This window comes from Pollachius pollachius, assembly GCF_949987615.1.
Source record: "Pollachius pollachius genome assembly, chromosome: 1".
In the NCBI taxonomy this organism is placed as follows: Eukaryota; Metazoa; Chordata; class Actinopteri; order Gadiformes; family Gadidae; genus Pollachius; species Pollachius pollachius.
The window spans coordinates 32,634,381-32,659,662 of NC_136934.1; the positions used below are offsets into that span (position 1 = coordinate 32,634,381).

Sequence of the window (25,282 nt, forward strand, 5' to 3'; positions counted from 1 at the left end):
GCATGCTAATAGCTTATGAAACAGTTTGTTTTATTTTTATTGTAGTCCTTAAAAACGTACATCAACAATAAAAACAACAAGGTGGTGACCATAATAATAATAATAATAATAATAATAATATTCAAATATGTAAAACAAAAGTACAGTAACGGTAAGAAAATTTAATTAACTTAAGATTGCCATCGTTTTCAACGTTGTCCTATGTACCTATCTCAGACCTGTTCGAGGTCCTTCTGCAGAAGTCATAAGACAGGGGGGGTTAGGGTTACCCTCACGAATAACTCTGTGGTACAATTAGGAATGTCAAGGTGCTGTTTGGGGGCGGGGTCGGGGGGGGGGGGGGCGTGTCCCAAGTGGAAGAGAGAGCCTATCACAGGCCATAAACACCTGAGCGGAAAGGTAGTACGAATAACTCTGTGGTACAGTCAGGAATGTACCACATTCCTAATGCATGGGGAGGTGAAATGTCACGCGGATGAACACGATAACCACATCCTCTCGTCTCTCTCAGCGGTGCCGTGGGCAGCAGCACATACAAAACACGCAACATATGACTGTTTGTATTTAGTGGAGGGTGGCGCTGTGATTTGCCAACAGTCCAAGAGTCTTGAGGTTAAAGTTCAATTGAAGTGTAGTCCAAACTGAAACGGGCGTATCTCTATGTGCCTCCAGAATCGACCACACCTTGTGAGACTCCCGAGAACTGTGCTCGTCCTCAGGGACGGGGTGGTCCGCAGTAGAGATGCACGTGAGGATGCCCTACTATCTTTAGAAACACACACACACACACACACAGCACAGGCTGAGCCTGAAGGAACTCAAAACAAAAGCCGAAATCCCACACAACTGTCAACATAAAAAAAGAAAAAAGCATCACGGATCCCTTGTTTTCCTCGATATTCCAAAATGTACCCCAAAGCACCGATACTCCTAATATATAAATGCTGCCATCTAGCAATTTCTTCCATGTTTATAATACATATTTACAACATTTGACCCTGCTGAGAGGACATAAGTGAACTGGCCCAAAGACAGTGTTCAGGTTTTCGAGGTTTTGAATGGGAGTTTCTAGTACAGAGATGCGCCGTTCGGCCTTAGTAATACATAAATTAGTCGTTAAGAGAACCCATTCTTACGTTCTACCCTCGTTCTATGGTTCCAGTTATTTCAAAGTAAGAGCGGGCAGTGCAGTCCTAGTCAAGAGATGGGGGGGGGGGGGGGTCAGGCTGCCTAGAGGGGCAGGGGGGCAGTGATGTCACCACTACACTAGCCAATAGGGTCGCAGACAGACAGTTTAGGTGTGTGTGTGGGGGAGGGGGGGCGGGGGAAGAGTTCTCCGGTTCAGCGTGGCACCTGCATCGGCTGCGGGCTCTGCAATTGGTTCTGCCCCTGGACCTCAGGCCCCCGGCTGGCCAATCGGCTCAGGATATTCCTCTCGGACATCTGCAGGCGCACAGCCACGGGCGGTATCCGGGCGATGGTCGCCGGGAGACGTGTGACGTCAGCCTTCATGTCGCTGAGCAGCTCCTCCAGCTGCTTCAACACTGAAAGAACGCGGAGGAACTGATGTGAAACCCATCGTCGCATTGGATTGGTCGGAGCAGCGGCATGCTTATACCGTGATTGGTCCTCACCTTTGTGCAGCACTGCGTTGGCGGGTTTGTTCCCCGACATGGACTCCTTGCTGAGGTGCTGGTGGGACTCGGCCAGACACTCCACCTCGCTGAAGCGCGTGTTGAGCGCCATGGAGGGGTGGGCGGGGTCCTCGGACATGTTGAGGTAGGCGGCCCGCCGCAACTGCTCCTCGATCACCAGCGCCTGCTCCAGCAGCTGGGACCAGAGAAGAGGAACCACCATTCATGGAGGGTCAGGGAGGAGGTGGGACCGTAGGAACGCACGGGCGGTAATGTGGCGCAATAACCAAATGAGCTATTTTGTTAGAATTTGCTTAAAGTCTCATTACACAATGACATCATTGTATAGCGACACATAACGCATCATGATAGGTCACAAGTGATCGGGGAACAAGCGGTTACTTCTATACAAGGGCAAAACTACTGGGGGGAGATGGCACAGAGACCGGGCCGTTAACCAGGACTGCAAGGACCTCCACCTCGTTTCCCGTTTCGGGAGATATCCAACCAGGGATAACTCATTCAAACTGGCGGAGGAAGCTTTCAGAAGAGGACTCTTTGGGTGTAATCTACAAGTCTACAGTGTAGTTATTTCTAATTGTTTTTTATTGTTTACTCATACTTCTGTTCCCCAATTATGCATTTAGAAATTCCCGACTCCAGCAATATGATTGGTCAAAACAAATATGAAGTGAAGGAAATTAAATCACCCTGTTTGTACCGGTTATTAACCAAGATTTTGGCCTTTGGAATTACTCTGAAATCTAAAGTCTATTTATGGGACTTAAGAGCCATAAAAGACCAACTCCCGACCCAATACCACCAGGTCTTTATTTGGTGGGCTTGACTGGAACCAGAAAGGAGGGAGAACATAAATGTCAGGTAAGGATGAGGTAACTCCTAGCAACAGACAGAGTGACAGGCGGAGACCCACCTTGAACCTGCGCGCAAGGAACTTGTTCTTGATCTCCAGGAAGTTGCCCCGGCTCATTTCCCCTTTGAATGGCTCATTCAGGATTGCGTACTTGACATCGTTCTGCACATCCTGCCAGCGGGCGTAGCCGTGTCTGGGGAACGCTGGGGTCAAGGGTCATGACATCCACAGCTCATCAAGCACTTCTCTATTAGGGGGCTCTACTATGTGTGGCTGCAAGGTGAGAGGACGCTAACAAACCAACATATCAGCCACCGACGGACACAAGCCAAAATCTGTTACAAATTGTTGCAACAGTACAGCAAGCACAGATAAAACATTTATCTGTGCTTGCGTGTGGATCTAAACTCGCTTCAGTGTTGTGTGTCGAGGAGAGGGACATGAGGAAACGGTCAAACGCCGCCTCCTTACATTGCGTCTGCAAGGATACTGTATGATGCCCGCCAGCAACCAGTAGTCATGGCGACGGTGCCAGATCTCAAAGGTCTTCTTGGTGACGGTGGCGGCCCGCTCCTCGTTCTGCCACAGAGAGTGGAGCTCTGCAACGACAAACAGGAAGTAGGGACGACATCAATATGACAGCCAAGGCTATACTCCTTCTTTTTATACACACACACACACACACACACACACACACACACACACACACACACACACACAAACACACACACACCTGTGAATCCTCCGTCAGCGATGTTGAACATGAAGCGCTGCTTGGTGGCCTTCTTCTTCTCCTCGCTGACGTTGACGAGCGCGGTGGCGGCGGCGGCGGCGGCCGCTCCCTCCTTGGTGCTCTCTCCGTTCTGCAGCTTGCCAGACTCCTCCGTCTTCACCCCTTCCTTCAGATCCCTCAGCTCTGAGGGGGGAGAGGGGGGAGGAGGGGAGAGTGCGTGAGCCAGTTTGCCTGGATGTGTGTGGGGATCTGGGATCCAGTCTACTATGTCACAGCAAAGCTTCTTGGGGAAGGCAGCGCAGAGCCTTGGACAGGGGTTCAATTCTGTAAGGGGCGCGGATACACCTTGTTTCCTGTTTCCATCCATTCCAGCAAATGGATGAAGCCTTCAGAAGGAGGTTTTAACGTGTTTATTTCTACAATGTTCAGTCTCTACACAGCGTTCGTAGTTGAATACTGCTGGCCGAGTTTGGGTTCCCGATACACTCTTGTAGATGGACGACTACAGTAATATGAAGCCAAGGAAAGCGAAATGCTCCGTTTACCTAGGTCTGAGCTCGCCTGTCATCACACTTTAGATATTAATCTTAAGTCTTAGGGGAAAGGTTGTCATTTCCATTTGCATACACTCTTACACACACACACACACACACACACACACACACACCTTTCTTCTCCTCTGTAGGGGGACTGGTGTCCATCCTGTCGTCTTTGCTGTCTGGAGCTGAAACAGGAGAAGCAGGGTTAACCTCACAGAGAAGAACCCCAGTGTCCTCGCCTCCACCCAGAACCTCAGGCACTCTCACCTTTACTCTTTACCTCCTCCGGCCCCGCGTTGCCCTCTGAACTTTCTCCCTTGACCTCCATGGGCACGTCCTTCTCAGCCGCCTCCGAAGGCTTCTCCTTGTCGTCCTTCTCCTTGGCGGGGTCTCCTTCTCCCTCCTTCTCCTCGTCTGTGTGAGCGCCTCCTGCCTCCTCTTTATCCTCCTTCACGGCCGCCGGGTCTCCCTCCTCGTCCTTCTTCTCTGAGCACGGAGACTTCTCCACGTCGTCGGGGATCTCGATGATCTGCAAGGGGCCGTCATTTCATTGGTTTTCATTCTTCAGTCATTTCGGTGTATTATATTATACATTATTTGTGTATGATTGAGCACTACGTTTGTGTTGCGGGGGATGAAGCTCTGTACCTCAGGATCCTCTGCTTTGCTGGCTACTTTGTTCTCCTCTCCCTCCTTCTTCACCTCTGAGTCCTTGTCATCCAGTTTAGTCAAATCCTCTGTCAGGACGGGAGGAATTTAGTGTGTGTTGAACGGTGTGTATGTTGAACTGAGTGAGCGAGTGCATGCCTGCCTGCTTGTGTGTGCGTGCGTGTGTACCTGGGGCGGGGGTGTTGGGCTGTGTGTCTGCGGGGGTCCCAGTAGAAGGGGTCTTGGGGTCCTCCCCAGCAGCCAGGGCTGCGGCCCTCTTGTGCTCCTCCAGCTCGGCCATCCAGGGCATGGACCACTGGCCGTTGACGTGCTCAAACTCCTGCACCTGGGGGCCAGACCACCACGCATCAGGAGCCACACAGGCCATGAAGGGGAATGGAGGACTGTCTGCATGGAAGGCTTTAATGGAAACACCTTTTTTTATTTTTGACACATAAAAGTCATGTTCGCCTGACCAAAATAAACAACATAAACAATGTCTTAAAAATGGCCTTCACTATTTTAGATTAAGTTAACAATAAAAATGTCTGTTCATACTATATGTTATAATTTCTAAACAAACGTGTATATATATATATATATAACTAAATCCTCCTCCCTCAACAACCACCTACCTTCTTCCTGATGAGCGACATCACCCCGATGCGAGTGAGGACGTGTTGCCGTGACAACCCCTCGCGTGGGACGCCGTCGGCGAAGGTCTCCGCTCCGTCGGCGCCCGGCTCACAGAGATGCCGCATGAAGAGCGACACGTACGCTCTGAGGAGAGGAACGCCACTAGCCAATCAGAGACAAGCACAGGAAACACTTGGGACCAATGAACCAATCAGACACAACCACAGAAAATACTGTGGGACCTATGAACCAATCAGACACAAGCCCCGAAGAATACAGTTTTCTCGTAGGACCTAACGAGGGGGATACATGCGGGAGGAAGAGGGCCCTGAGAGCTTGACAGTGGAGGGAGGGATGTATGTGCTATGTATTTAATATTACTTTTATGCAGTTAATTCAGATACATGTCATTTAGCAGAAGGTGTTGGGGTGAGGGCGTCTTGCTCTAGGATGCCCACAGCTAGGCGTGCAGTGGAAGTGATGGAACGCCATTTGGGCTTGGGTGAGGGTCTGGGGGACTCACTTGAACTCCTTCTCAGACTTGCCCCGCAGGTCTCTGACCAGCCACTGGGTGGTGAAGGCGTCCTGGGGGGGCATGCCGTAGCGCATCACAGCGTTCAGGAAGGCCTTCCTCTGGCGGGCATTGAAGCCCAACACCTGGGGGGGGACAGACCGGGGTTAACTGCTAGAGCTGCTATGGGGACCCAGGAGAAATGTAGTGCCGAGCACTCCTCCGGTGAATGGCACTCAAGTAAACAGTAGAATGGTTTATGGTGAAAAGGAAAAACATCAACCACGTTTCTTCCCAGAGTACCCAGAACTACTTTTCAAAGAACTGAAAGGCTACTCCAACCCGTTGTAGTGTTTAGAGCTGAGGAGATTAGTCTGTGCTAAAAGCCAATGTTAACTATCCTTGTAGTACATGAATATAGGTTGCTTCTAATAACATAACAGTCTGCAGTTGTGCCGCAAGGAATGCTTCAAATGCACATAGACAAACCCAATCATCATAATCCTTCTCTGTGAACTGCTATTTGCTAAACTATTTTGCACTTGGATTAAAAGTGTGTGAATCTCCATTATAATTTAATAATCTAACTACATAGCCTGGCTTGGTGACTGGATGGAACATAAGGTTGTCTACATAGGCTATATGTAGTTCAGGGGAAAAAACATCTCCATATTTTTCACCGGCGCCATTCATATCAAAAAAGGCCACACATAATTTATATATTGAAGTACAATGCTGCAGAGTCCTCCTCCAATCAGACGGGTTCAGGGATAAAAGCACCACCCCCAAAGTTCCTGTCCTTTTGGAAAGTAGGTCAGCGGCCTCACCTCGATGTTGCCGCCCACCCGGGCCAGGAGGGGGGGCAGGGGTTTGTCCCGGTCGTTCCTCAGCCCCTTGCGGTTGGGTCGCCGGGCGTTGGCTGAAGACAAGGGAAGCACTCAGTGAGCCCAGGTACATGCAGAGGTCAAGGGTCAGAGGTCAACCCACAGAGGTAAAGGTTCATTCCATACAGTGGATGGATGGAGGTCGAGGTCATCTGATGCAATGACTAAATACACAACTGAATACATGTCATTTAAAAAAGTTGAGATGTGTAATATAAGCAAACTGTGTAGAATTCCAAAGACAGAAGATCATATTTAAAGATTTATTGTGAAGCTGCTTTCACACCGCCGCGCGGCAACTCGCCGCCTCCATTAATTTCAATGAGGGAAGGGCGGCAGAGGGGAGGCGGTTACAAAAGCGGCTGAAAACCAGGAAGCGGTTGCTGCCCACGTGAACGCACACAGATTTTGCCCTACCGCTCAGATTTCCCCGTGTTGAAACTTTCGGCGGCAGCAGCGGCAGCAGCAGCAACAGCAGCCGCTTTTGAAAACGCCTGGCCCTTCACACCGCCCCGCTGAACCCTCCGGCAGCGAGGCGGTTATAAGGGCAGTTGCCGCGGTGTGCAAGCACCTTAAATGACACTATTTTTTATATTTCCTGTTGTGCTCTATAAAGACACAGAGTAGAAGTAGAATAGTGCCAATATGATGATGTCTTCGTCTCGTGTTATACCTCACCTTCAGCTCTTTCATCAAAGTCTTCATCTCCCTCCTCTGAGGCCACGGAGTAATCTGATTGGTTGTCAGACTGGTCCTCCTGCCAATCTAATCAAAGCAATGAGGGGAAGACGGAGAGGCAGACCACACGGAGGAGGGTTAATAAACATAAAATCAAGATGAAAATGAGAAAAAAAAAGAATATATAATATAAAAAATAAAAATTATATAAAGCCTATCAACTACACATTTATCCAGGAGGGGGTGCTGTTTAACCGACAACTATTTTGAACAGTCTGTCCAAAATAAAATATTTTTTGTCTGAATCAGTTGAAATCTGTTATGCCATTTAGAAGCAGAGAGGATTGGATGGAAGAACTAATAATAATAATAATAAAAATGATGACCAGGCAAGACACACAGATGCAAGGTGTCACTTTGCCGTGTGTTTACAAAACGCAGAGACACTCGTCACTGCTGGGGAAACCCTCAGCATCCTGTTGTCAACTTTGACCACAATTTGCCTCAAAAATACAAAAAATACTTAATGTGTAAAGATGACAACAGAAAATGTCTTACTGTTTTTACCTCTGCCTTCTGCAAACAAGGAAAAGTGGGGGGGGGGGAAGAAGAACTTAAATTTTGGTAAAAGAACAAGAAATGGATGCGCTGAATGCTTCAATGTTTTAAAAAAAAGATAACTTGACAAAAAGACTCACGGTTTAACCAAACAGAAGAACGGAGACAGACGACTTTGTGACAAACAAACCAAAACAGACAACACACACGGACATGCGACACACACTCACTGCTCCTCTCCGCATCCTACACCAACACAACAAACACACACACCACCAGGAGCACTAGCAGACACACACACATACACACACACACACAGCGCACGCGCACATGTAGAGTAGGTAGTAAAAGTTGCTTGTTGCAATTGTTCTGTACCCCGTCTTATACCTCGGTCCTCCTGGGAGCCGTCGTTGTAGTTGACAGGCTTGCGGGTCCTCTTGCCCTTGCCCAGGTTGCGGGCCAGGTCCTCCTGCTGCTGCTCGTAGTGGTGGCGGAGGAGCTTCTCCCAGTAGTCCGGGTCCACGCTCTCCTCCTGCTTGATCACCTCCCGCTGCACCTCCTCCTCCTGGCCCGGGGCAGAGCAGGGGGGGGGGGGGGGGACCGAAGGGGACATTTTGGGGACGTTTGTTGGTTTAGTTCGTCAGAGGATTCGTTTAGACAGAATGTCCATAAATGTAACATCTAAGAAATGGGTAAGTTGATTATTCAAATGAAATAAAGATTTGTTTCGTTCACACTAAAGATGGGGGGGAGGGGGGGGGGGGGGGGGGGGGGGGGGGAGAACATACCTCATCCTCCTCGTCTTTCACCACATACTGGGCCACCTTGAAGGAGCTCAGGTACTCGTTCATGCTCTGGATCTCCGTGTCCTCCGAGGCCACCGTCTGGTCGCGGTCCAGCAGCCGGTCGATGGCCCTGTCATCATAGTGGATCACGCTGCTGTCGTCCTCCTTGCTGTCCCCTGCAGTGGAGGAGAGGCACGTGGAATACAAGATGGAGGGGCGTGAGCGGCCATTCTCCATGATGACATCATAGCCCAGACCTAACCCCACCAAGCACTTCATTACAACCCTGAAACTATTTAGACTCAACCTTAGAGATAAAATTGTAATGCTTAATTGAACATTCTCCCTGAATTTAACCCCTGAATGTAACAATCTCTAACCTAATCCCTAAATGTAACTATTTAGACACTTTGACACACTATGTTGAACTCTCTCTAACCTAACCCCTAACCTAACATGGACCTTGACAGAGCGCAGGTCAGCTGTAGACCCATCCGGTGGTCTCTGGGGTGTGAACGGTGACCACAGCCTACCTTCCCCGAGCTCGTCCTTGAACAGCTCCTCCGTTCCAAACTTGAGGATGTCGTCCAGCTCCTGCTTGGACATGGAGCCCGTCTTGGAGCCCAGGCCGGGCCGCACCACCAGGTGGGTCAGCATCATCTTCTTCTTAGCCACCTGGGGAGCAGCACCACACAGGCTTTGAATGTGATGCGCCGTGAAGCAATGTCGGGGACAGTCGGGTTGGATTTGCATACAGCCCTTAATCACAGCTACAGCCTCAAAGGGCTTCACAGAACACATTGTGCAGCACCGCCCTGAACAAAGGGTAAAGAAGGTCCACCTCAGTCATCAAAAAGAAACCTTGGGACGGAAGACAGAATGAGTAATCCCTTCATTCAGGGACGATTGGGAGTGCAATGGGTGCCATGGTGGACGGTCAAAATAGAAGCATCACAACCAAAACAGTCTAATCACAATGACAATTTTAGAGCACAGAAGCGATTAAGGTGCATTGTGTTCAGACGATGGTGGGAAGGCGGAGGCTCCCTCTTACCTGTGTGATCCTCTCCTCCACCGAGGCCTTTGTGACGAAGCGGTAGATCATCACCTTCTTGTTCTGGCCGATACGGTGAGCCCTGCTGAAGGCCTGCCAGGGAGGAGAGGTTAAGGTTCAATCCCCGCAGTCCCAGGAGGGAGGGCCCAGCAAGGAAGAGATACTGGTGCATTGATGTGTTTGATGTTATCTATGATTTGGATTTGGATGGGATGTACGTGATTTAGTTTTATAGTAGGATGCTTTTTGAGATCTAGTTGTGGTGCAGTAAATGAAAGTGATGTTTGAGATGGTGAAATGAGTTATAGATTGATGTAATGTACCTGGATGTCATTGTGAGGGTTCCAGTCGGAGTCATAGATGATGACGGTGTCGGCGGTTGCCAGGTTGATGCCTAGGCCCCCGGCCCTGGTAGACAGCAGGAACGCAAACTGGGGGGCGCCAGGAGCTGTGGGACGAGTCAAACAAATCAAGGGGAATGAGCCACGCATTCTCTGAATGCCGTTTGCCATGGAACAGACACAAAGAGAGAAAGAAATCAGAACGAAAGAAAGAGCTTAATTGCGAGTTAGGTTTGCAAATGGAAGGATTTGTTTTCCTGATATGTCGGTGCAGTGAAGAAAATGACAAGCAAAAAACAACTGTATATGAATACAAAAATAAAGAAACAATAATTTAATAACTACAATATAAAAATATAAAGTGTGAAGTGTGCATGAGTATTGGGGGGGGGCATTCAGAAGGCAGCGACGAGGCTCTAATGAAGAAGTGACGCATAGGCTGTGCTCACCGTTGAAGCGGTCGATGGCCTCCTGCCTCATGCCCCCGGTCACCCCCCCGTCGATCCTCTCGTACTTGTAGCCCTCGTTCTCCAGGAAGTCCTCGAGCAGGTCCAGCATCTTGGTCATCTGGGAGAAGACCAGCACGCGGTGGCCGCCCTCCTTCAGCTTCTTCATCATCTTGTGGAGCAGCAGCAGCTTCCCCGAGGACTTGGTCAGCGCCCCGCCCTCATACATGCCGTTGGGCAGCTTGGGCGCCTCCTGGGGGAGGGAGGCCATGAGAAGGTCCCCAATGTCACCGGTTAATGTTGGCGGTTTGACTCAGTGTTGAGTCTGAGCCAATCGTCTATGAAGTGGCCACGAACATTGTGGCTCTGAACACTTCAAAGACGGTTTGCTAACACTGAGTCTTAGCAAGCCGTCTGGTGTCGATTTATAAGCTTTGTCGAATGGTCAGCGGGAGCGATACTTCTGTTTACTTATACCACTATATATAATGTTTAGAAACCCTAACTAATAACAGTGGTCAGCGTTTTCAAACACAAAGAAGGTTTTAACCAATGTCATCAACTCCCAATCCTAACTAAAAAATCTCAAAAATATCTGAAAGTCAAAGCATTTACTGCAATGAGTCAACTGTAGACTTCTCAACCAATACATTCGCACAACTTGACCCAATATATAAAGATTCCAGTCAGGAATAGGATGCGAGGCGTTACCATGGCAGCGGCAGGGAAGAGGTAGGGGTGATTGCAGCACTTCTTGAGGTCCATCACCACGTTGAGGAGGGACACCTGGTTCCCTCCCCCGCGGGTGTTCAGCGCCTCAAAGTTACGCGTCAGGATGAACTTGTAGTATTTCCTGGTAAACAAGAAAAATATACTGATTTCAGTTCCTGAACGTTAGTCAGTCTGAAAGCTCCTTCAAGATTCAGACTTTCCACTTACTGAGAATTGATCTCCTCAATCATCATAAAGGCAACCTATTTACAATTGATCTAACAACATTCCCTTATATATTTTATCGACTGCCAACTCAGGTCCATTACAATACAACGGTCTATAAACCTTTGTTTAATCATAAATTGTGCGTCTCAATCTCATGATATTATCAGGGTGAAAAGGATCCCCGATTTTCTTTTCCCCGTGTGTTGACTCTGCGTCTGTGTGTGGTGCACGCTGGCCTCTCTCCTCCCTCACTCACTTCTGCATGGGGCTGAGCTCCACTCTGACGATGAGCTCCGTCTTGGAGGGCATGTGTTTGAAGACGTCGGCCTTCAGCCTCCTCAGCATGTGGGGGCCCAGCATGTCGTGGAGCTTCTTGATCTGGTCCTCTTTGGCGATGTCCGCAAACTCCTCCAGGAAACCCTCCAGATTGCTGCAGGGACAAAACAAATAAACAACATCCGGTCAATAATGGTTGTTTTATGGGCTGAAGGTTCCTTTACAAGTACAGATCATATGGGGATGAAGGGCTTTGGAGGAGATATAAAGAAAGAAATAAAGTAGAGAAAAACATAATAAAGGAAGAAAGGAAGAAGTAAAGTACAGAAGAACATAAGAAAAAAAGGAATGAATCAAGGACTAAAAGGATAGGGAGGAACTGTTTATTTATTTATTTTTGGAGGACCTCACAAGAAGAGGAATGTAGTTAACAGGATCTATGCATTTTGACCGCCACTTCTGAACACCCAGGCCAAAGCCAGGCCCTGGGGCTCCAGGCCCAGATGTGCAGCCTACTCACTTGAACCTCTCGGGGGTGAGGAAGTTCAGTAGGTGGAACAACTCCTCCAGGTTGTTCTGTAGAGGAGTTCCCGTCAGCAACAGCTTGTGTTGCAGGGGGTAGTTGTTGAGGATCCGGAAGAACTGACGGACAACAGGGTTCAGGAGTTACTACCACCAGTGGAGCTTCGCTAAAGGCTATAGGAAGGATTTGTTTCAAACTTAAACCCTGTTGAAACTGTTGTATGTTTTCTATTCATAAAGGATATCCTTATGTGGACTTAAATACCCATATTACCTACAAATATATACATTTAGACACAAAACAACACTAAAGTTATTCAATATGCACGATTAACCCCCACTCGTGTAAGTCATGCAACAGACAAGAGCCAAACCTCAGGCTGCTAAGTGGTCTCACCTTGGACTGGTTGTTCTTGAGCCTGTGGGCCTCGTCCACCACTAGGCAGGCCCATTCGATGGAGCCCAGCACAGCCTGGTCGATGGTGATCAGCTCATAGGAAGTCAGCAGCACGTGGAACTTCACCGGGGAGTCTTTCTGTCGGAGCACGTGAATGAAGACCAGGGGGTGAGTGGAACACTGGTTGGATGAAGTCCATTATGCAGTTTGACTGCCATTCATAATAGACACACTTGGTGGTGATCCTCATAAAGTACAGGGAGTGCATACACTTCTTAGGATGGATGTGTCATGGCCCAGCCGTGAACCATAACCATAACGTTACGGGCTATTCTGTGTAAACCTGTTGGACTGGAGCGGGCGTTTCTGGCCCCTCCCCCTGGTCCCTGGATTAGCTACACACCTAGTGGGCACTGTCATCAACACACCTGCCCTCAATGTACTCATCAACCCTGCTGTATATCAACCCCAGGTCTAAGTCCAATCGCCGCTGGATTGATGCCTGAACTCAGTCGGTAACCCACTACTCTGGGCAATAGTTCTCAGTGACCATTCATTCGTTACATAGTCCTCTTGTTCCCTTACACCTGTTGGTCCCGTGCCTACTCCTAGCTTTGGTTCTCCTCTGCCAGGGATCATCCTCTTCTCCGCCTCTACGCCCCGCTGCTCCTTCACCTCTGCTGGGTTCTTCCCCAACCCCTTTGAACCCCCTTCCCTTAAACAGACCCTTTCCTGGATACAACCATCCCCTGCCCCTGCCTCTGGTTCTGCTCGTGGGTATCGTTCACCCGTGACAGGTTGGCCCCAATGGGGAATTGAACCTGTATCCTTGGTAGTGTCAATTCAAGATTGCCAAATGCAAAATGGTGGTGGAATTCTTTTTTTTTCTTTTTTAAAACTTTCTTTAAAAATTATAATCAAAAACTTAAATCCATTTTTTTATGATAAGAAGAATTACAGAAGGATGAAGGATACAAATTAAGTTCAGTGATTAAGTATGTTGATCCTGTATGTTGAGCCTGTTGGTCTTGGTCAAATGCCATACTCCACCAGCTTTGAGGGATAGGACTATAACTAGTAATAGTAACAAGTTTTCCCTCCATGCCCTGGCTCCTCTCCCCCTCTCTTACCTTCATCTTGGAAGCCTTCTTCCCGCCGCGGATAGCGTTGTTTTCAAAGGAGAACTCGTTCTCGCGAATGACGGCCCTGCTGTCCTTGTCTCCCACGTAGGTCACCACGTACATGTCCGGGGCCCACATCTCAAACTCCCTCTCCCAGTTGATGATGGTGGACAGGGGGGCACTCACCAGGAAGGGCCCTTTGGAGTGGCCCTAGGGCCCGGCGGGAAGGGGAAAGGATAGTCAATAGACTGTTGCTCTTATACAACAGATGTAATGCTATCATCTTTTACTTTGGAGGAGCATGTTTCTTTCCCGCCCGTCTTTAGCTTCTTGTCCTTGGGCCTGCTCCCCTCTGTAGGGGCCGGTTAGTATGCGTCTGGTGTCCGAAACCCCGCCCACTGCCACTGACTGACAGGGGAGGGCAGACAGGGCATCAACACTAGCATAGAGCCAGGACATTTGACGGCTAACCCTGACGACGACTAGAAGATATTCATATTAACATTAACATTAGCAGGGACCTATTGTTTACATGTGTATGATATCATATCACACATGCTATACAATAACGGTCTCATGGTAAGGTCATCTATGTGGGGCTTAAGCCAAAGTACAGGCAATGGTTAGTGGTGTGAAATTATATGATAAAGCAAGTGAGTGAGAAATTTTAAAGAGAAAGAAACCAATAAATCAAGAACATGAAGAAACAGAATATTCCTCATCCCAGCTTCCCATGGCGGTCCGCACCTCTTTGTAGAGGGAGTACAGGAAGACGGCGGTCTGCACCGTCTTTCCCAGGCCCATCTCGTCGGCCAGGATGGTGTCCGTGGCCTGCGCCCAGGAGAACCTCAGCCAGTTCAGCCCCTCCAGCTGGTAGGGGTGCAGGGTGCCCCCCGTGCTGTCCAGGTAGTCTGGCTGCCGGTCAAACTTGATGGTGGGCTGGAGAGGAGGAGATCACACCGGTTACTAAACTGTTCAGGCTAAACCAACGCGTACGCAGCGCTGCATGAGAAGTAGGCCACTACCACGCAAATGAAACCACTGTGGTGAATCACATTATTCCACAATAACCAAGTGAAAGGGGAAATGATGAATTCTTAATTAGGAAATCATGACTGCATTACTGTGTGTATGTGCGTGTGTGTGTGTCGATGTGGACACATTGACACACACAATGAAACTTCCACTTGGTGATGGTTATGGTTATGTATGGGCGGTCTCTCAGAGCAACATGCTATAAAGAGGTCTTACGTCGACGACAGGGTTGGCGGGGGGTCTCTCAGCCTTCTTGACTTTAACCGCTTTCTTCAGCTTCTTACCCGGCCTGCCCTCCTCACCCACCATCAGCTCTCTGACAGAGGGATGGACAGGGTGGAAATCACACACAGGTACACACATAAACGGTCATCTGTGTGGTGTACCCAGAACCTGGGCTTGGAGTCAAACACGTGGACCTCGACAAGACCATCCTAAGTGAGCCTGGCCATGTGCTGGTACCTGTGGTTCCAGTAGGTCTGCTTGTAGGCATCGTACTCTGGGATGTCGGTGTCCTCGCTCTCCCAGGAGGCCTGGTCGTAGGCCAGGTCCCTCCACTTGATCAGGTAGTGAACGTTGCTCTTCTTGTCAACGCTGGTGGGACAGGGCGGCCCATGGAGAACCGTTTAATATGGAGACATTTAATGAGCCCTGGTCCAGGGGGTGTTTCAAGGAATAAATAGTTGAAGCGTATCAGGTATCATTCCATATCTGAGCCAGAGGGGCTAAATAAGTGTCCCTCGGCCCACTAGCAGGATTTAATTTGAAACGTACAAAAAAAAAAAAAATTACATTACTCTGAAAAAAATTACTTGTTTACATACAAGTATCCTTTAATAAGAGCATAATAGTACCATAATTATGCTCTGCCTGAACAGAGGCTGGGACATGTACTGATGGTTAATTCATGTGAAATATTGACTACATTTATAGTGGCCTCTGTGTATAATCACAACTAGTAGTGCTTAAACTTCTGAGAATAGTGAGGCAATACAAGGTCGAATGGTTCTCCAGAGTGTTGAACTGCAGAATAACGGAAGTACAGTGCTCTGTACTTTGGGAGCAGCTGTGGGTCCAAACCAATAGACCGAAGAGACAGATTGCTTTACAGTTAGTAGACCAGAACCTATGAGAAGAGACTTAGATCTCACATGCAAACCATAAGAAAACAGCATGTTGTTTGACTTTCATGTACGGCTGACATAACAAGTTACCTTTGGATACCCAAAGATTTCATTGAAAGCAATATTTCATCAACTCTGTTATTTGGAAAGCATTTGGTTGCAACCACAGACCAGATGTCTTTCTTGATTCCAGGCTCAAATAACTTTTTGTGACAGGAGAATATCACAGATACAACATGTAACACGACCAGCTGCTATTAAGTCAACACCAATAGCAGCTTATACATAGCAGGCTCCCCTTGCTCAGGGACGCCTTAAAGCCCCTTGTGTTAGGGCTGACCCCTTATAGACCACTTGTAAGTCACAGGGGGCTTTGTTTTGCTAAAGAACTTGCTGAAAACTGTAAGTGAAATAAGAAACCTAGCGCTGCTGTGGGGTTGTGAAAAAAGTATCTCAATAGCAGCTTATTTTGTTTAAAGCAGTTTTTCTAAGGAAGAACCATATGAGATATTCAAAGGATATTCACGTTCCGAGTAACAGCGAGGGGGAACCAAAGATACGGTCACCAGTAGGAGTCTCGTGTGTCATGTCACACGGGATACCTGCCCAGGTGAAGACCGGGCGGCAACACTCCTCCTCTTAAGAGACATTGTTTGCTCCATATTTCTACACAAAAGGTGAATTACAAATAAACATTCGCTAAACAATAGCCTAACTAAAACACAATTCAATCAGATAAGTCTCCCGTCCCCAATGGATTTTAACATTAAAAACAGCAGAAAGCAGGCAAAAAAGAGCTCCGTGGGGGCGTTACAGCTATCTACAAAGACTGCATAAAATACTTAATAAAAGGACTTTTGATATGCATGATTGGAAACAATCGCAAACACAAAACGAGGAAGGCTACTCGTTTTTAGATTTGTGTGTGTGTGTTTGTGTATGTGTGCGTGTGGTTATTTGTGTGTGCGTTTGTATATGTGTGAGTGTGTGTGTGTGTGGTGCTCACCTGTGGTTGAGGATGCGGTGCACCATGAGCCACTCCATCTTGATGCCGAAGCGGTAGTACTGCTCCTCCATGTGCACGTACAGGGGGTCCTTGTTCTTGCGCTTGCTGCTCTTGTCGTCGTCCCCCTCCCCGCCAAAGTCTGGCGGGGGCTCGTCCATGTCCGTCTTGCGCTGGTAGTTCCTGAACATCACCTGGCAGTTCAGCTCCAGCTGGGGAGGGAGGCGTAATTAACAGGATGTTCAGACAGTCTGTGCTGCATGCATCGTCACAACACAGAGATAAGGATGAGCGAGAAGGCAGATACCGACGTTACGCAAAATAAATTCAATTAAAATCCAGAACTTTAAAGCTAAAACAGTACTCCTATTTACTGTACTACTATAAGACATGTTTATTTTAAAAGGACCTTGCTCAAGGTGCCTTCAGGTGGGCTGCCGGCATTTGGGGTTCAAACCCCAAAAGCTTTCTGCGGGGAGTCACTTGACTATTCTGCCCAATAAAACTTTTATTTCACAACAGAGCATACAAATAAACCTGACATTTCATCAACAGTGTGACTGTGTGTGTGTGTGTGTGTGTGTGTGTGTGTGTGTGTGTGTGTGTGTGTGTGTGTGTCTCCTCCCTCCTACCTGGAGCTCCTGCACCCAGGAGCAGTGCCAGTAGGACATGTTGCACCACTTCACGAAGAACTCCCTCTCCCGCCGGCCCACCAGCGGCGGGGGGTCCGGCGCCTCGGCGGGCAGGTCGTCAGGGCGGGGCACCGGGGTGGGGGCCGGTACGTCCCCCCAGCGCCACGTGAGCACCTTCTGAACTTTGCCCTTCATAATGGGGCACTGTGGGGGGGTGGGGGGGGGGGGGGAGGCAAACAACGGGAGAGGGAGTTAGGGGGATGAAAGGTTTCATGTCTGTGTGTCAGTCCTGATTCATTGTGAAATAATGAAGTGCATTCAGACTCCGACGATGATGAACAACGATGCAGACCCAGAACCAGCGCAAGATTAATATTGGGCAGCTGCCTGGCAGCGTTCATGGAACCAAGAGGGTCCGCCCCCCCCCCCCCGCACTGAGCGAACCGCTCGCTAGCTTTATCTCCTCCAGAGCCACACGCACAAGATGGGATCTGCGAGCCACGTGCCCTCCCGCGCGTCACCGCACATACCCACGCGCACGCGCGCGGCGCACGAGGCAGAGGGCCGCGCGCCGCTGCGCAGCGCTCACCGTGCAGCGGGGGCAGATCCACTCTCCGTTGGGGATCTCAGGCAGGGGGGGGTTGAGGCAGTGGATGTGGTAGGAGGAGGGGCAGGTGTCACAGCACAGCAGCTCTCCCCCGTCCTTGCACACCCTGCAGTACTCGATGTGGTGGTCATCCTCCTCCTCCACCCCCTCCTCCTCCTCCTCCGGCCTCTCCTCCTCGTCCTCCACCTCGCCCTCAGACAGCTCGTCTCTGGCCTCCCACTGGATCCCCTCCTTCTCCTGCAAGGGCGGGGGCGGGGGGTGGGGGGGGAGAGTGGTGGGTATGGGGAGGGGGAGAGTGGTGGGTATGGGGAGAGGGGGGTTGGGGGGGGGGGGGGGTGTGAGGAGAAGGGGTGGGAGGGAGAGTGGTGGGTATGGGGAGGGGGAGAGTGGTGGGTATGGGGGGGGGATGGGGGGGGTGTGAGGAGAAGGGGTGGGAGGGAGAGTGGTTGCGGTAGAGTGTGCGCGTGTGTGCGGGGAGGGGGGTGAGTGTGGGGAGGGGGGGGGGAGGGTGGTTGCAGTGGTTGGTGTGTGTGTGTGTGTGTGTGCATGTGTGGTTGGGGGGGTGACAGGCAGGAAGGTATGCGTAACGGAGTGAGAGAGGAAAAAGGGAGGGGCAGGAGGGGGGACTCAAGCACACGCAGAGGGGGAGGGGTGTTGCGCGTGCGCATGTGTGCATGTGTGTGTGTGGGGGGGCAGGGGTGGGGGGTTGTGGTGGGTGGAACAGATCGTGCAGTGGGGAATAGGAGGACGGGGGGGGGAGGAAGGGAGAGTGAAGGACAAAGAAATGGGGGGGAAGGACAAACGGACACCAAATTGTCAAAAATAACAATAACATGCTTTCCATTATCTTATCCAATCCCACCCAAGGCCTTGTCATCGATGAAAGGCCGGGGCCTCTTGCGTGCTTACACATTCGATGCAAAGCGTTGTAATTATGTAATCTTCCTCCTAAGGCTGCCCATGTTATCTGGGGTCCGGGCCCAATCCTGTCTAACCTATAGCCCAGCAGGCTTCAGCGGGGGGCCGAGGAGAAGCGAGGTGCAGGAAGGGGTTGGGATTAGGGCACTCACACAGTGTGGGCAGCTCCACTTGCCCTCGGGGGCCTTCTCCATGTCGGGGTCCAGGCAGACCATGTGGTAGGCCCTGGGACAGGTGTCACACAGGATGATCTCCCCCCCCTGCTGGCACACCTCACAGTAGTCCTGGTGGTCCGTCTCATAGCCGTCGCCGTCCTCCGTCTCCACTGGGCGGGGGGACGCAAGGGGAGAGGGGTTAGACACTAGAGGGCGGAGGTAGACGTACTCTGGCCAATCGGGGTTCAAATAACGTTGTTCCCATACAGGGCAAGGGCGTCGGCCCCCGACACTAATGTACAAGCAGGTCCTACTTGATGTTTGAAAATAATCCTGATGTGTCTTTCTTCTCTCCTGCCATGCCCACCTTTCTTCTTCTTCTTGGTGCTCTTGGGCTTCTTCTTGGAGCGGCTGCTGCGGTTCGATCCGTCCGACACAGCAAAGTTGGTTTCGTCAAAGTCGCTCTCTGCTTCGGGCTCGTCCTCGTCACTCTGGCAGAGGGGAACCAGAGCCATAACCAACAGCGGTTAGACATTTATGAAGCATTACGCTGAGGTTTACGTTTGAAGGATCCTTTGTCCTTTGGTCGTGTTTCGGTTAAGTAGGAATGGCAGGTATGCGGTCTTACGGAGGAGCGCTTGCGCTTGCTGTTCAGGCCCCCCAGTTTGATCTTGAGGGGGGCGACCTTCTTGGCCTTGGGTTTGGACTGAGCCTTTGCCGCGGGCTTTGACCTTTTGCGTGCGTTGGGACCTGTGTATCCGGAGGGAAACAACACACTGTTTAGACTAGTGACCCATTTTAGAAAAACAAAACAGTAGTAAAGTTCTGACATGGGAGACGACAGTTGTAAACCACCAAATGCCCTTCATACATACACCTCTATATAGATTTACTTCCATCTTTCTGCAACTTACGTTTACATTTTAACGTGTGTCTCTACTGCCACAATGTGAACACAAGAGAGGCACACATATGTAAATGTACATTACATGAAAAAAACAATCGAAACTAATGGGAGAGTACTCAATGATGAGAATAGCAGCTCGCTCAATATCCCTGCTCCAGCCTTGCACTGCTTCACTAAGACCAGATTTCCGTAATCCATTTGTGAAACTGTGCCCCCTTTACCTTTGCCCTCTTTGGTCTTGGCTTTGCGGAGCGGGGGGGCGGGGGCCGCAGGAGGGGGTGGTGGCGGTGGCGGTGGTGCCACGGCCACCGGGACGGGGGAAGGAACGGGAGACGGTTCGGGCGTCAGGGCCCTCCTTGGCTCAGCCCCTCCCTCCGACCCGGCGACCACCATGTTCTCCACCGCCGCCGCCACGTTTGCGGCTGCCAGTGCGGCGTTGGCGGTGGCACAACCCTGCAGGGGCAGCGGAACACAGGACAGAGTGTCAAAGCTGCCCGTACATGGGCCTGACGTGCATGTCTGGGTGAGTACATCTGCCCAACACACACAGGACAGGAGGCGTTACCTTGAGCGGGTTGTTGGTGCTGAACTCGCGCCACTTGGCCATCATCAAGGTCATCATCTTAGACACGGCGATCTTGGGGTTCTTAGCGGCGATGAGCGGCCTGAACGAAAGCGTTTATGGTTTTTAATCGCTGTTCTTAAGCGTGGCATCTAGAGCACCGTGTCGTCCATTACTGTGTTTGGATGACTGCATGGGTTGACAGTTTTTCTGTCACCAAGGTTAATTAATTGCACAGGTAAAGGCGTAGGTGGGAAATTCAATTAAATATGCTTCATGTCAAGTAAGTGCACAGAGAAGGCCATTGTTTTACACCTGCAAACATCTAATGAGCACATGTAATCCTTTAAGCGTTTCAGATTGAAAAGGTAAAGATTTTTGCACGGCAGCAATCTATTTCCCTTAATCAAATTATCTAGTTGGCAGGATGATGCTAGTAGCCAGCAATCAACAGTAAATTCTGTACCCCTCAGTCTCTGAAGCCTAATGAAATGGATGCTTCCTTTAAAAATGCTGTGACACTGCTTTCTCAAAGCAAGGAGAAGTCACACTTATAACAATGTCCAGCAGCCAAAGATAAGTAACCAAGGTTAGCTTCAAAACTCACACAAATCCAATCAAACACTTATGTCAGCAACAAATCAACAACGTCCACAACATTGTGACCAACCATTCTGACAATATTGTTTTTCTACAAGATCAATGAACAGAATGTCATCTAATCTACAGTCACTGCATGCAATTATATTAGATTAGGAGCTAATGAGAAGATAAGGGCCACTCAGACTGACCTGACGAACTGGCTGAAGGCTTTGTAGTTGGTGAGGGAGCTGTAGTCCTCCTGGGTGAACACGTGGTCGATGTCCTTCATCCCCCAATCTTCCAGCATCTGGGTGGAGCCCTTGGGCTGAAACACAACGAGTTGGAGGAGGACTTCAGCAAACAGGCTGAGAACTCTGGTACCTTGGGTCAAAGATTAAGACTTTCATAACCACAACATCCGCCAGCGACCTGGTAGGCAGAAATGATCCAGTTATTATGCATGGCGGGAATGTGCTGTAGGTGTTAGGTTTTAGGTGGTGCTGAAAAAGCCCTCATCACTTCCAGATGGTGATGTTTAGATATCTTTAAATCTATAAATACAAACAAAGCTAAATACAAAAATAAAATAGGAAAACCAAACCCACCAGCGATGGCCCAATCAGAGTTAAGATTTCCTTTGACTGGGATCTTCGAGGTGGGGGGGTTCCTACTCTCACCTGATTGTCATCCTCATCATCATCGTCCTCCTCTGGCTCGGGGTCCTTGCGTTTGCTCTTGGAGCTGGACGAGCCCTTCTCCGTGCCACCGCCCCCTTTCTTCTTCTCTTTTGCCGAGCTGGAGCGCTTCTTCTTCTTCCTCCCGGGAGCGTAGTCGCTCCCTTCGCTCTCCGACCTCCTACCTCCTCCGTCTTCTGCGTTTCTCTCCACCGGCTCCCCTCCGATCAGGGGCTCTGGAGAGCTGACTGGCAGCTCCTGCTCCAAACGGTACAGACTGTCACTTTCAGAAACCACACCGATCCATTGCCAGAGTTCGACATTTGAGTCATCCCAACATTTTGCCTCCACCTCCACAATGTCGTGAAATGTCATATTTGCAGTAGTGAATTGAGTTGCTCTTTTTTTGCTGCATGTATGGATTTTACTATGGGAATAGTACAGGGTCAGTCCAATATAATCAAATCCATTTGTACAACAACCTTTTGTAATAATTTGACTCTTCCCATTCATAGATGAGGCAGTCATAACACAGGCAATGATATCAGATCAGAGGCAGATTAGGCTAAACAAGATTAATGAGAGCAACATTCAAAAGACTACCTCTCTGACGGGTCTCTGCCTCTTGCTGCTCCTGCTCTCCCGGTTACTCTTCTTTGCTTTCTTCTTCTTCTTTGACTTGGGAAGCTCAACATCGGACACAGCAGCAGCATCCTCCGGTTCATCATCATCTGCCGGTGACAGATACTCATACATTGCCAACAAGAAAACTCGAGCAGTCTACCTGGACACACGCGCAGCGCACAGCGGACACTGCACCAGAACATGAGCCGCCATACACTCGCACAACTTGGCAAAATGGTCGTGCACGCGTCGCACTGATCCGCACACACACACACTGACAACCACACAGTCACACGACACACACACACGCAGACACACACACACACACAACCCCCCCCCACACACACACACACACACACACACAAACACACATGCACGCGCGCGCACAAACACGCGCGCACACACACACACAAACACACGCCACTGAGTAAATGTCAAAGGAGTGCAGGTTGTAACTTGCGAGCGTAGTAACGTTTTCGGGGTTGAAAGTTTCACACGTGTTGTCGCTCCCCGAGCGGGAAAGCAGCTCGTTATACTAACGTAATAATAAGTGTATAACACAAGCACTCGCTCGCCAAGTTAGCTAACTAATCTGTCATGGCGAGTGACGGCCCGAGTGCTGGCTAGCAGGCTAGCGTTAGCAGCCCTTCGCATGAAGCCCAGCTTCACTGAGGGAGATGGACTCTTCTTCTAATGACAGCTTACCGCGGAGAAGAAGTGAGTGGTCGTCCGGGGGTCCGAAGTCCTCCCTCTCTTCCTCGCTCCCGGACATGATTTGTTTCTGTTTTATTTTTACTGCCAAATCGAATTAATCCCTCTTTAAACCTTGCTCCGTCCGCCAGGGAGGAGGGAAAATGACGTGGGGCTGGCGGAGCACGGAGCTGGGGTGTCCAGGAAGGGAGGGGGCGGCGGGCGCTGCGAGGAGCAGGAGAAGGAGAAGCATTGGTTAATAATGATCTCGGTCATTCCTCATGATCCATATATATGTGTTAACGTTACCTCGCCATCGGATGGTCCCCTGCGTGCTCAAACAAGTTGGGTAACTAACGTTACACCATCAATTGAATGTCACTAATTGCGGTTGGCGTGGTATTATATGAAACACTTCACACTCAATAAGGCAGGTGAGAAAACTTGTCCGTCATGAAAAATTATGACTGGTTGAATCCCACTCTCCAGCTACAGTAGCCTACATCAGAGAAAACTTTGATCAATCCCTATGCTTCAACATTAGAAACTTACTGTAGTGTTGTAGTCCCGGGTCGATGTCTGTCTTAATCGCCCTCCTTTGAATAATATAACTTTGACGTTAGCGTGTTGCACAGCTGTCAATATTCTTCATTGATTCATGAGGGTGACGCAATTGAAACCAAAATAAAATGTGCCGTAAGTGACCCAAACACGTTGCGCTGTCCCCCTTCTCTCCCCCAACCTTACAGGCAAAGCCTAGCTAACATCCTCACAAACACACAAAGGGGGCAGACATCCCATAATAATCCCCCCTCCCACACTCGCAGAACTCTGCATAGTTACCTCGCAACGACAGACCATAATACTCAGCCGGCCCCCACCCCCTCCACCACAATCGCACGCACGCACGTACATTTCTGCTAGACATGCATGCACACTCTTCCCCTTTCCACTAGTCCCAGCCCCTTAGCAACCTCGTTGTCATGGTGACACTTCGCCCCCGCCCACTGCCAGACCATAATACTCCCAACAGCATACATCCCATAATATACAACTCATAAAAAGACAAGAAAGAAAAAAATACCCGTGACATGGTCTCCAGGGAAACTCTGGTCCACTAGTGACAGACCATAATATGCACCGAGGGTCCACCTGACATAAGCATGACTACAGTATGAACTCAAATAGACCATGCAGGAGGGATCCTTGTGTTACTTGGCCCATGGACACCTAGCTAGTGTTCAGCCTCCATGCTGGTCCTCTATCCCCGCACTAGTTCCCTCTCAAGGGGTCAAGGGGCCTAGTGAACCTGGCTGTCTGCATGGAAGATAACTTGTCAGGAGCATTTCAGATCAAAACCCTCAAACTTTGGAACATGCTTGCTTCTTGTCTGTACCCTTCCACAGCCAGCCTATCCCACTAACCAACTATCTTCAAAGAGGCTACCCAGTATTAGACCCCAATACCACTGTACTGTACAAATGCTCCACAATTAGTGAGGAACACCTCGGTGTGAAATTAAACCCTGTGAAGATGCAGCGTGAGGTGTTAGCGGTATCACACTGTCACGCTCAGAGGATTCAGCCACGCTGGGATGATATAATGATGAGGGATTCAGTCATGCCATAACCACCATTAATATTGCATTGGGAAAGTCTGGCATTGTATTGGAAAAGTGAATAGTGCTTGTGCACTGCACACACACACACAATCAAACACACACACACACACACACAATCAAACACACACACAAACAATCACACACACACACACACACACAAACATTTAAATATATAAAACTTCAACTATTTCTTTAGACTTTTATAAATGTTGTTATTGGATAACATTTTGTAGATATATTAAAATAGTTTGTCTGTATTGTCAGTGAAGGTGATACGCATACAAATATTTAATATATTATAACAATGATATCTGATTTCACCCCGTAAGATAAAGGATAGAGTAGCTACCTCCTTACCAGGTGATCAGAAGGACCAAACCCAGATAGCAGACATAATGTACTTGGCCCATGAATATCATCTGCAAATGGGTTAAAATTATATTAGGTAAAGCGGTCTGAGACTTGTGATATTCTCAAGTTTGTGTTAAAACACAGGGAATTAAGTGCTAATGGCCTCAACACGGCCTTGGCTTAAAAGCACACACAAGTGATTGAGCCACATTGGGCCCTCC

The 25,282-nt window shown here is 49.4% G+C and overlaps 1 protein-coding gene across 4 annotated transcripts; it reads right to left on the minus strand.

The window, feature by feature from the left end:
* Positions 1-20: 20 nt before the first annotated feature.
* chd4b (chromodomain helicase DNA binding protein 4b) lies at positions 21-23,843 on the minus strand. Of its 4 annotated transcripts, none has more exons than XM_079743144.1 (40): positions 23,642-23,843; positions 23,105-23,314; positions 22,379-22,506; positions 21,779-22,033; positions 21,311-21,426; positions 20,523-20,622; positions 20,179-20,410; positions 19,679-19,800; positions 19,418-19,541; positions 19,048-19,220; positions 17,960-18,214; positions 17,371-17,574; positions 16,742-16,950; positions 15,074-15,205; positions 14,828-14,927; positions 14,324-14,515; positions 13,586-13,786; positions 12,456-12,593; positions 12,057-12,178; positions 11,517-11,690; positions 11,033-11,174; positions 10,325-10,574; positions 9,858-9,982; positions 9,535-9,627; positions 9,014-9,155; positions 8,484-8,656; positions 8,083-8,260; positions 7,138-7,224; positions 6,403-6,494; positions 5,588-5,721; positions 5,064-5,208; positions 4,618-4,774; positions 4,429-4,517; positions 4,048-4,309; positions 3,909-3,965; positions 3,242-3,424; positions 2,999-3,107; positions 2,569-2,701; positions 1,635-1,830; positions 21-1,544 (listed from the first exon to the last, which is right to left on the minus strand). In XM_079743144.1, exons 2-40 carry the CDS (start codon positions 23,169-23,171, stop codon positions 1,342-1,344), a joined length of 5,994 nt encoding a protein of 1,997 aa, XP_079599270.1. In that variant the 5' UTR covers positions 23,172-23,314; positions 23,642-23,843; the 3' UTR covers positions 21-1,341. The 4 variants fall into 4 exon arrangements, with proteins under 4 accessions (XP_079599270.1, XP_079599268.1, XP_079599269.1 ...); XM_079743142.1 differs by having other exon boundaries at positions 5,064-5,226; XM_079743143.1 differs by having other exon boundaries at positions 8,071-8,260.
* Positions 23,844-25,282: the final 1,439 nt, after the last annotated feature.

Coding starts and splice junctions, on each gene's coding strand:
- chd4b (XM_079743141.1), bottom strand. CDS start 23,171: ATGTCCGGGAGCGAGGAAGAGAGGGAGGACTTCGGACCCCCGGACGAC. Junction 13,787..14,323: donor TGTACTCCCTCTACAAAGAG/GTGCGGACCGCC, acceptor GCCGGGCCCTAG/GGCCACTCCAAAGGGCCCTT. Junction 7,225..8,070: donor GGACCGAGGTATAAGACGGG/GTACAGAACAAT, acceptor TGCTTTGATTAG/ATTGGCAGGAGGACCAGTCT.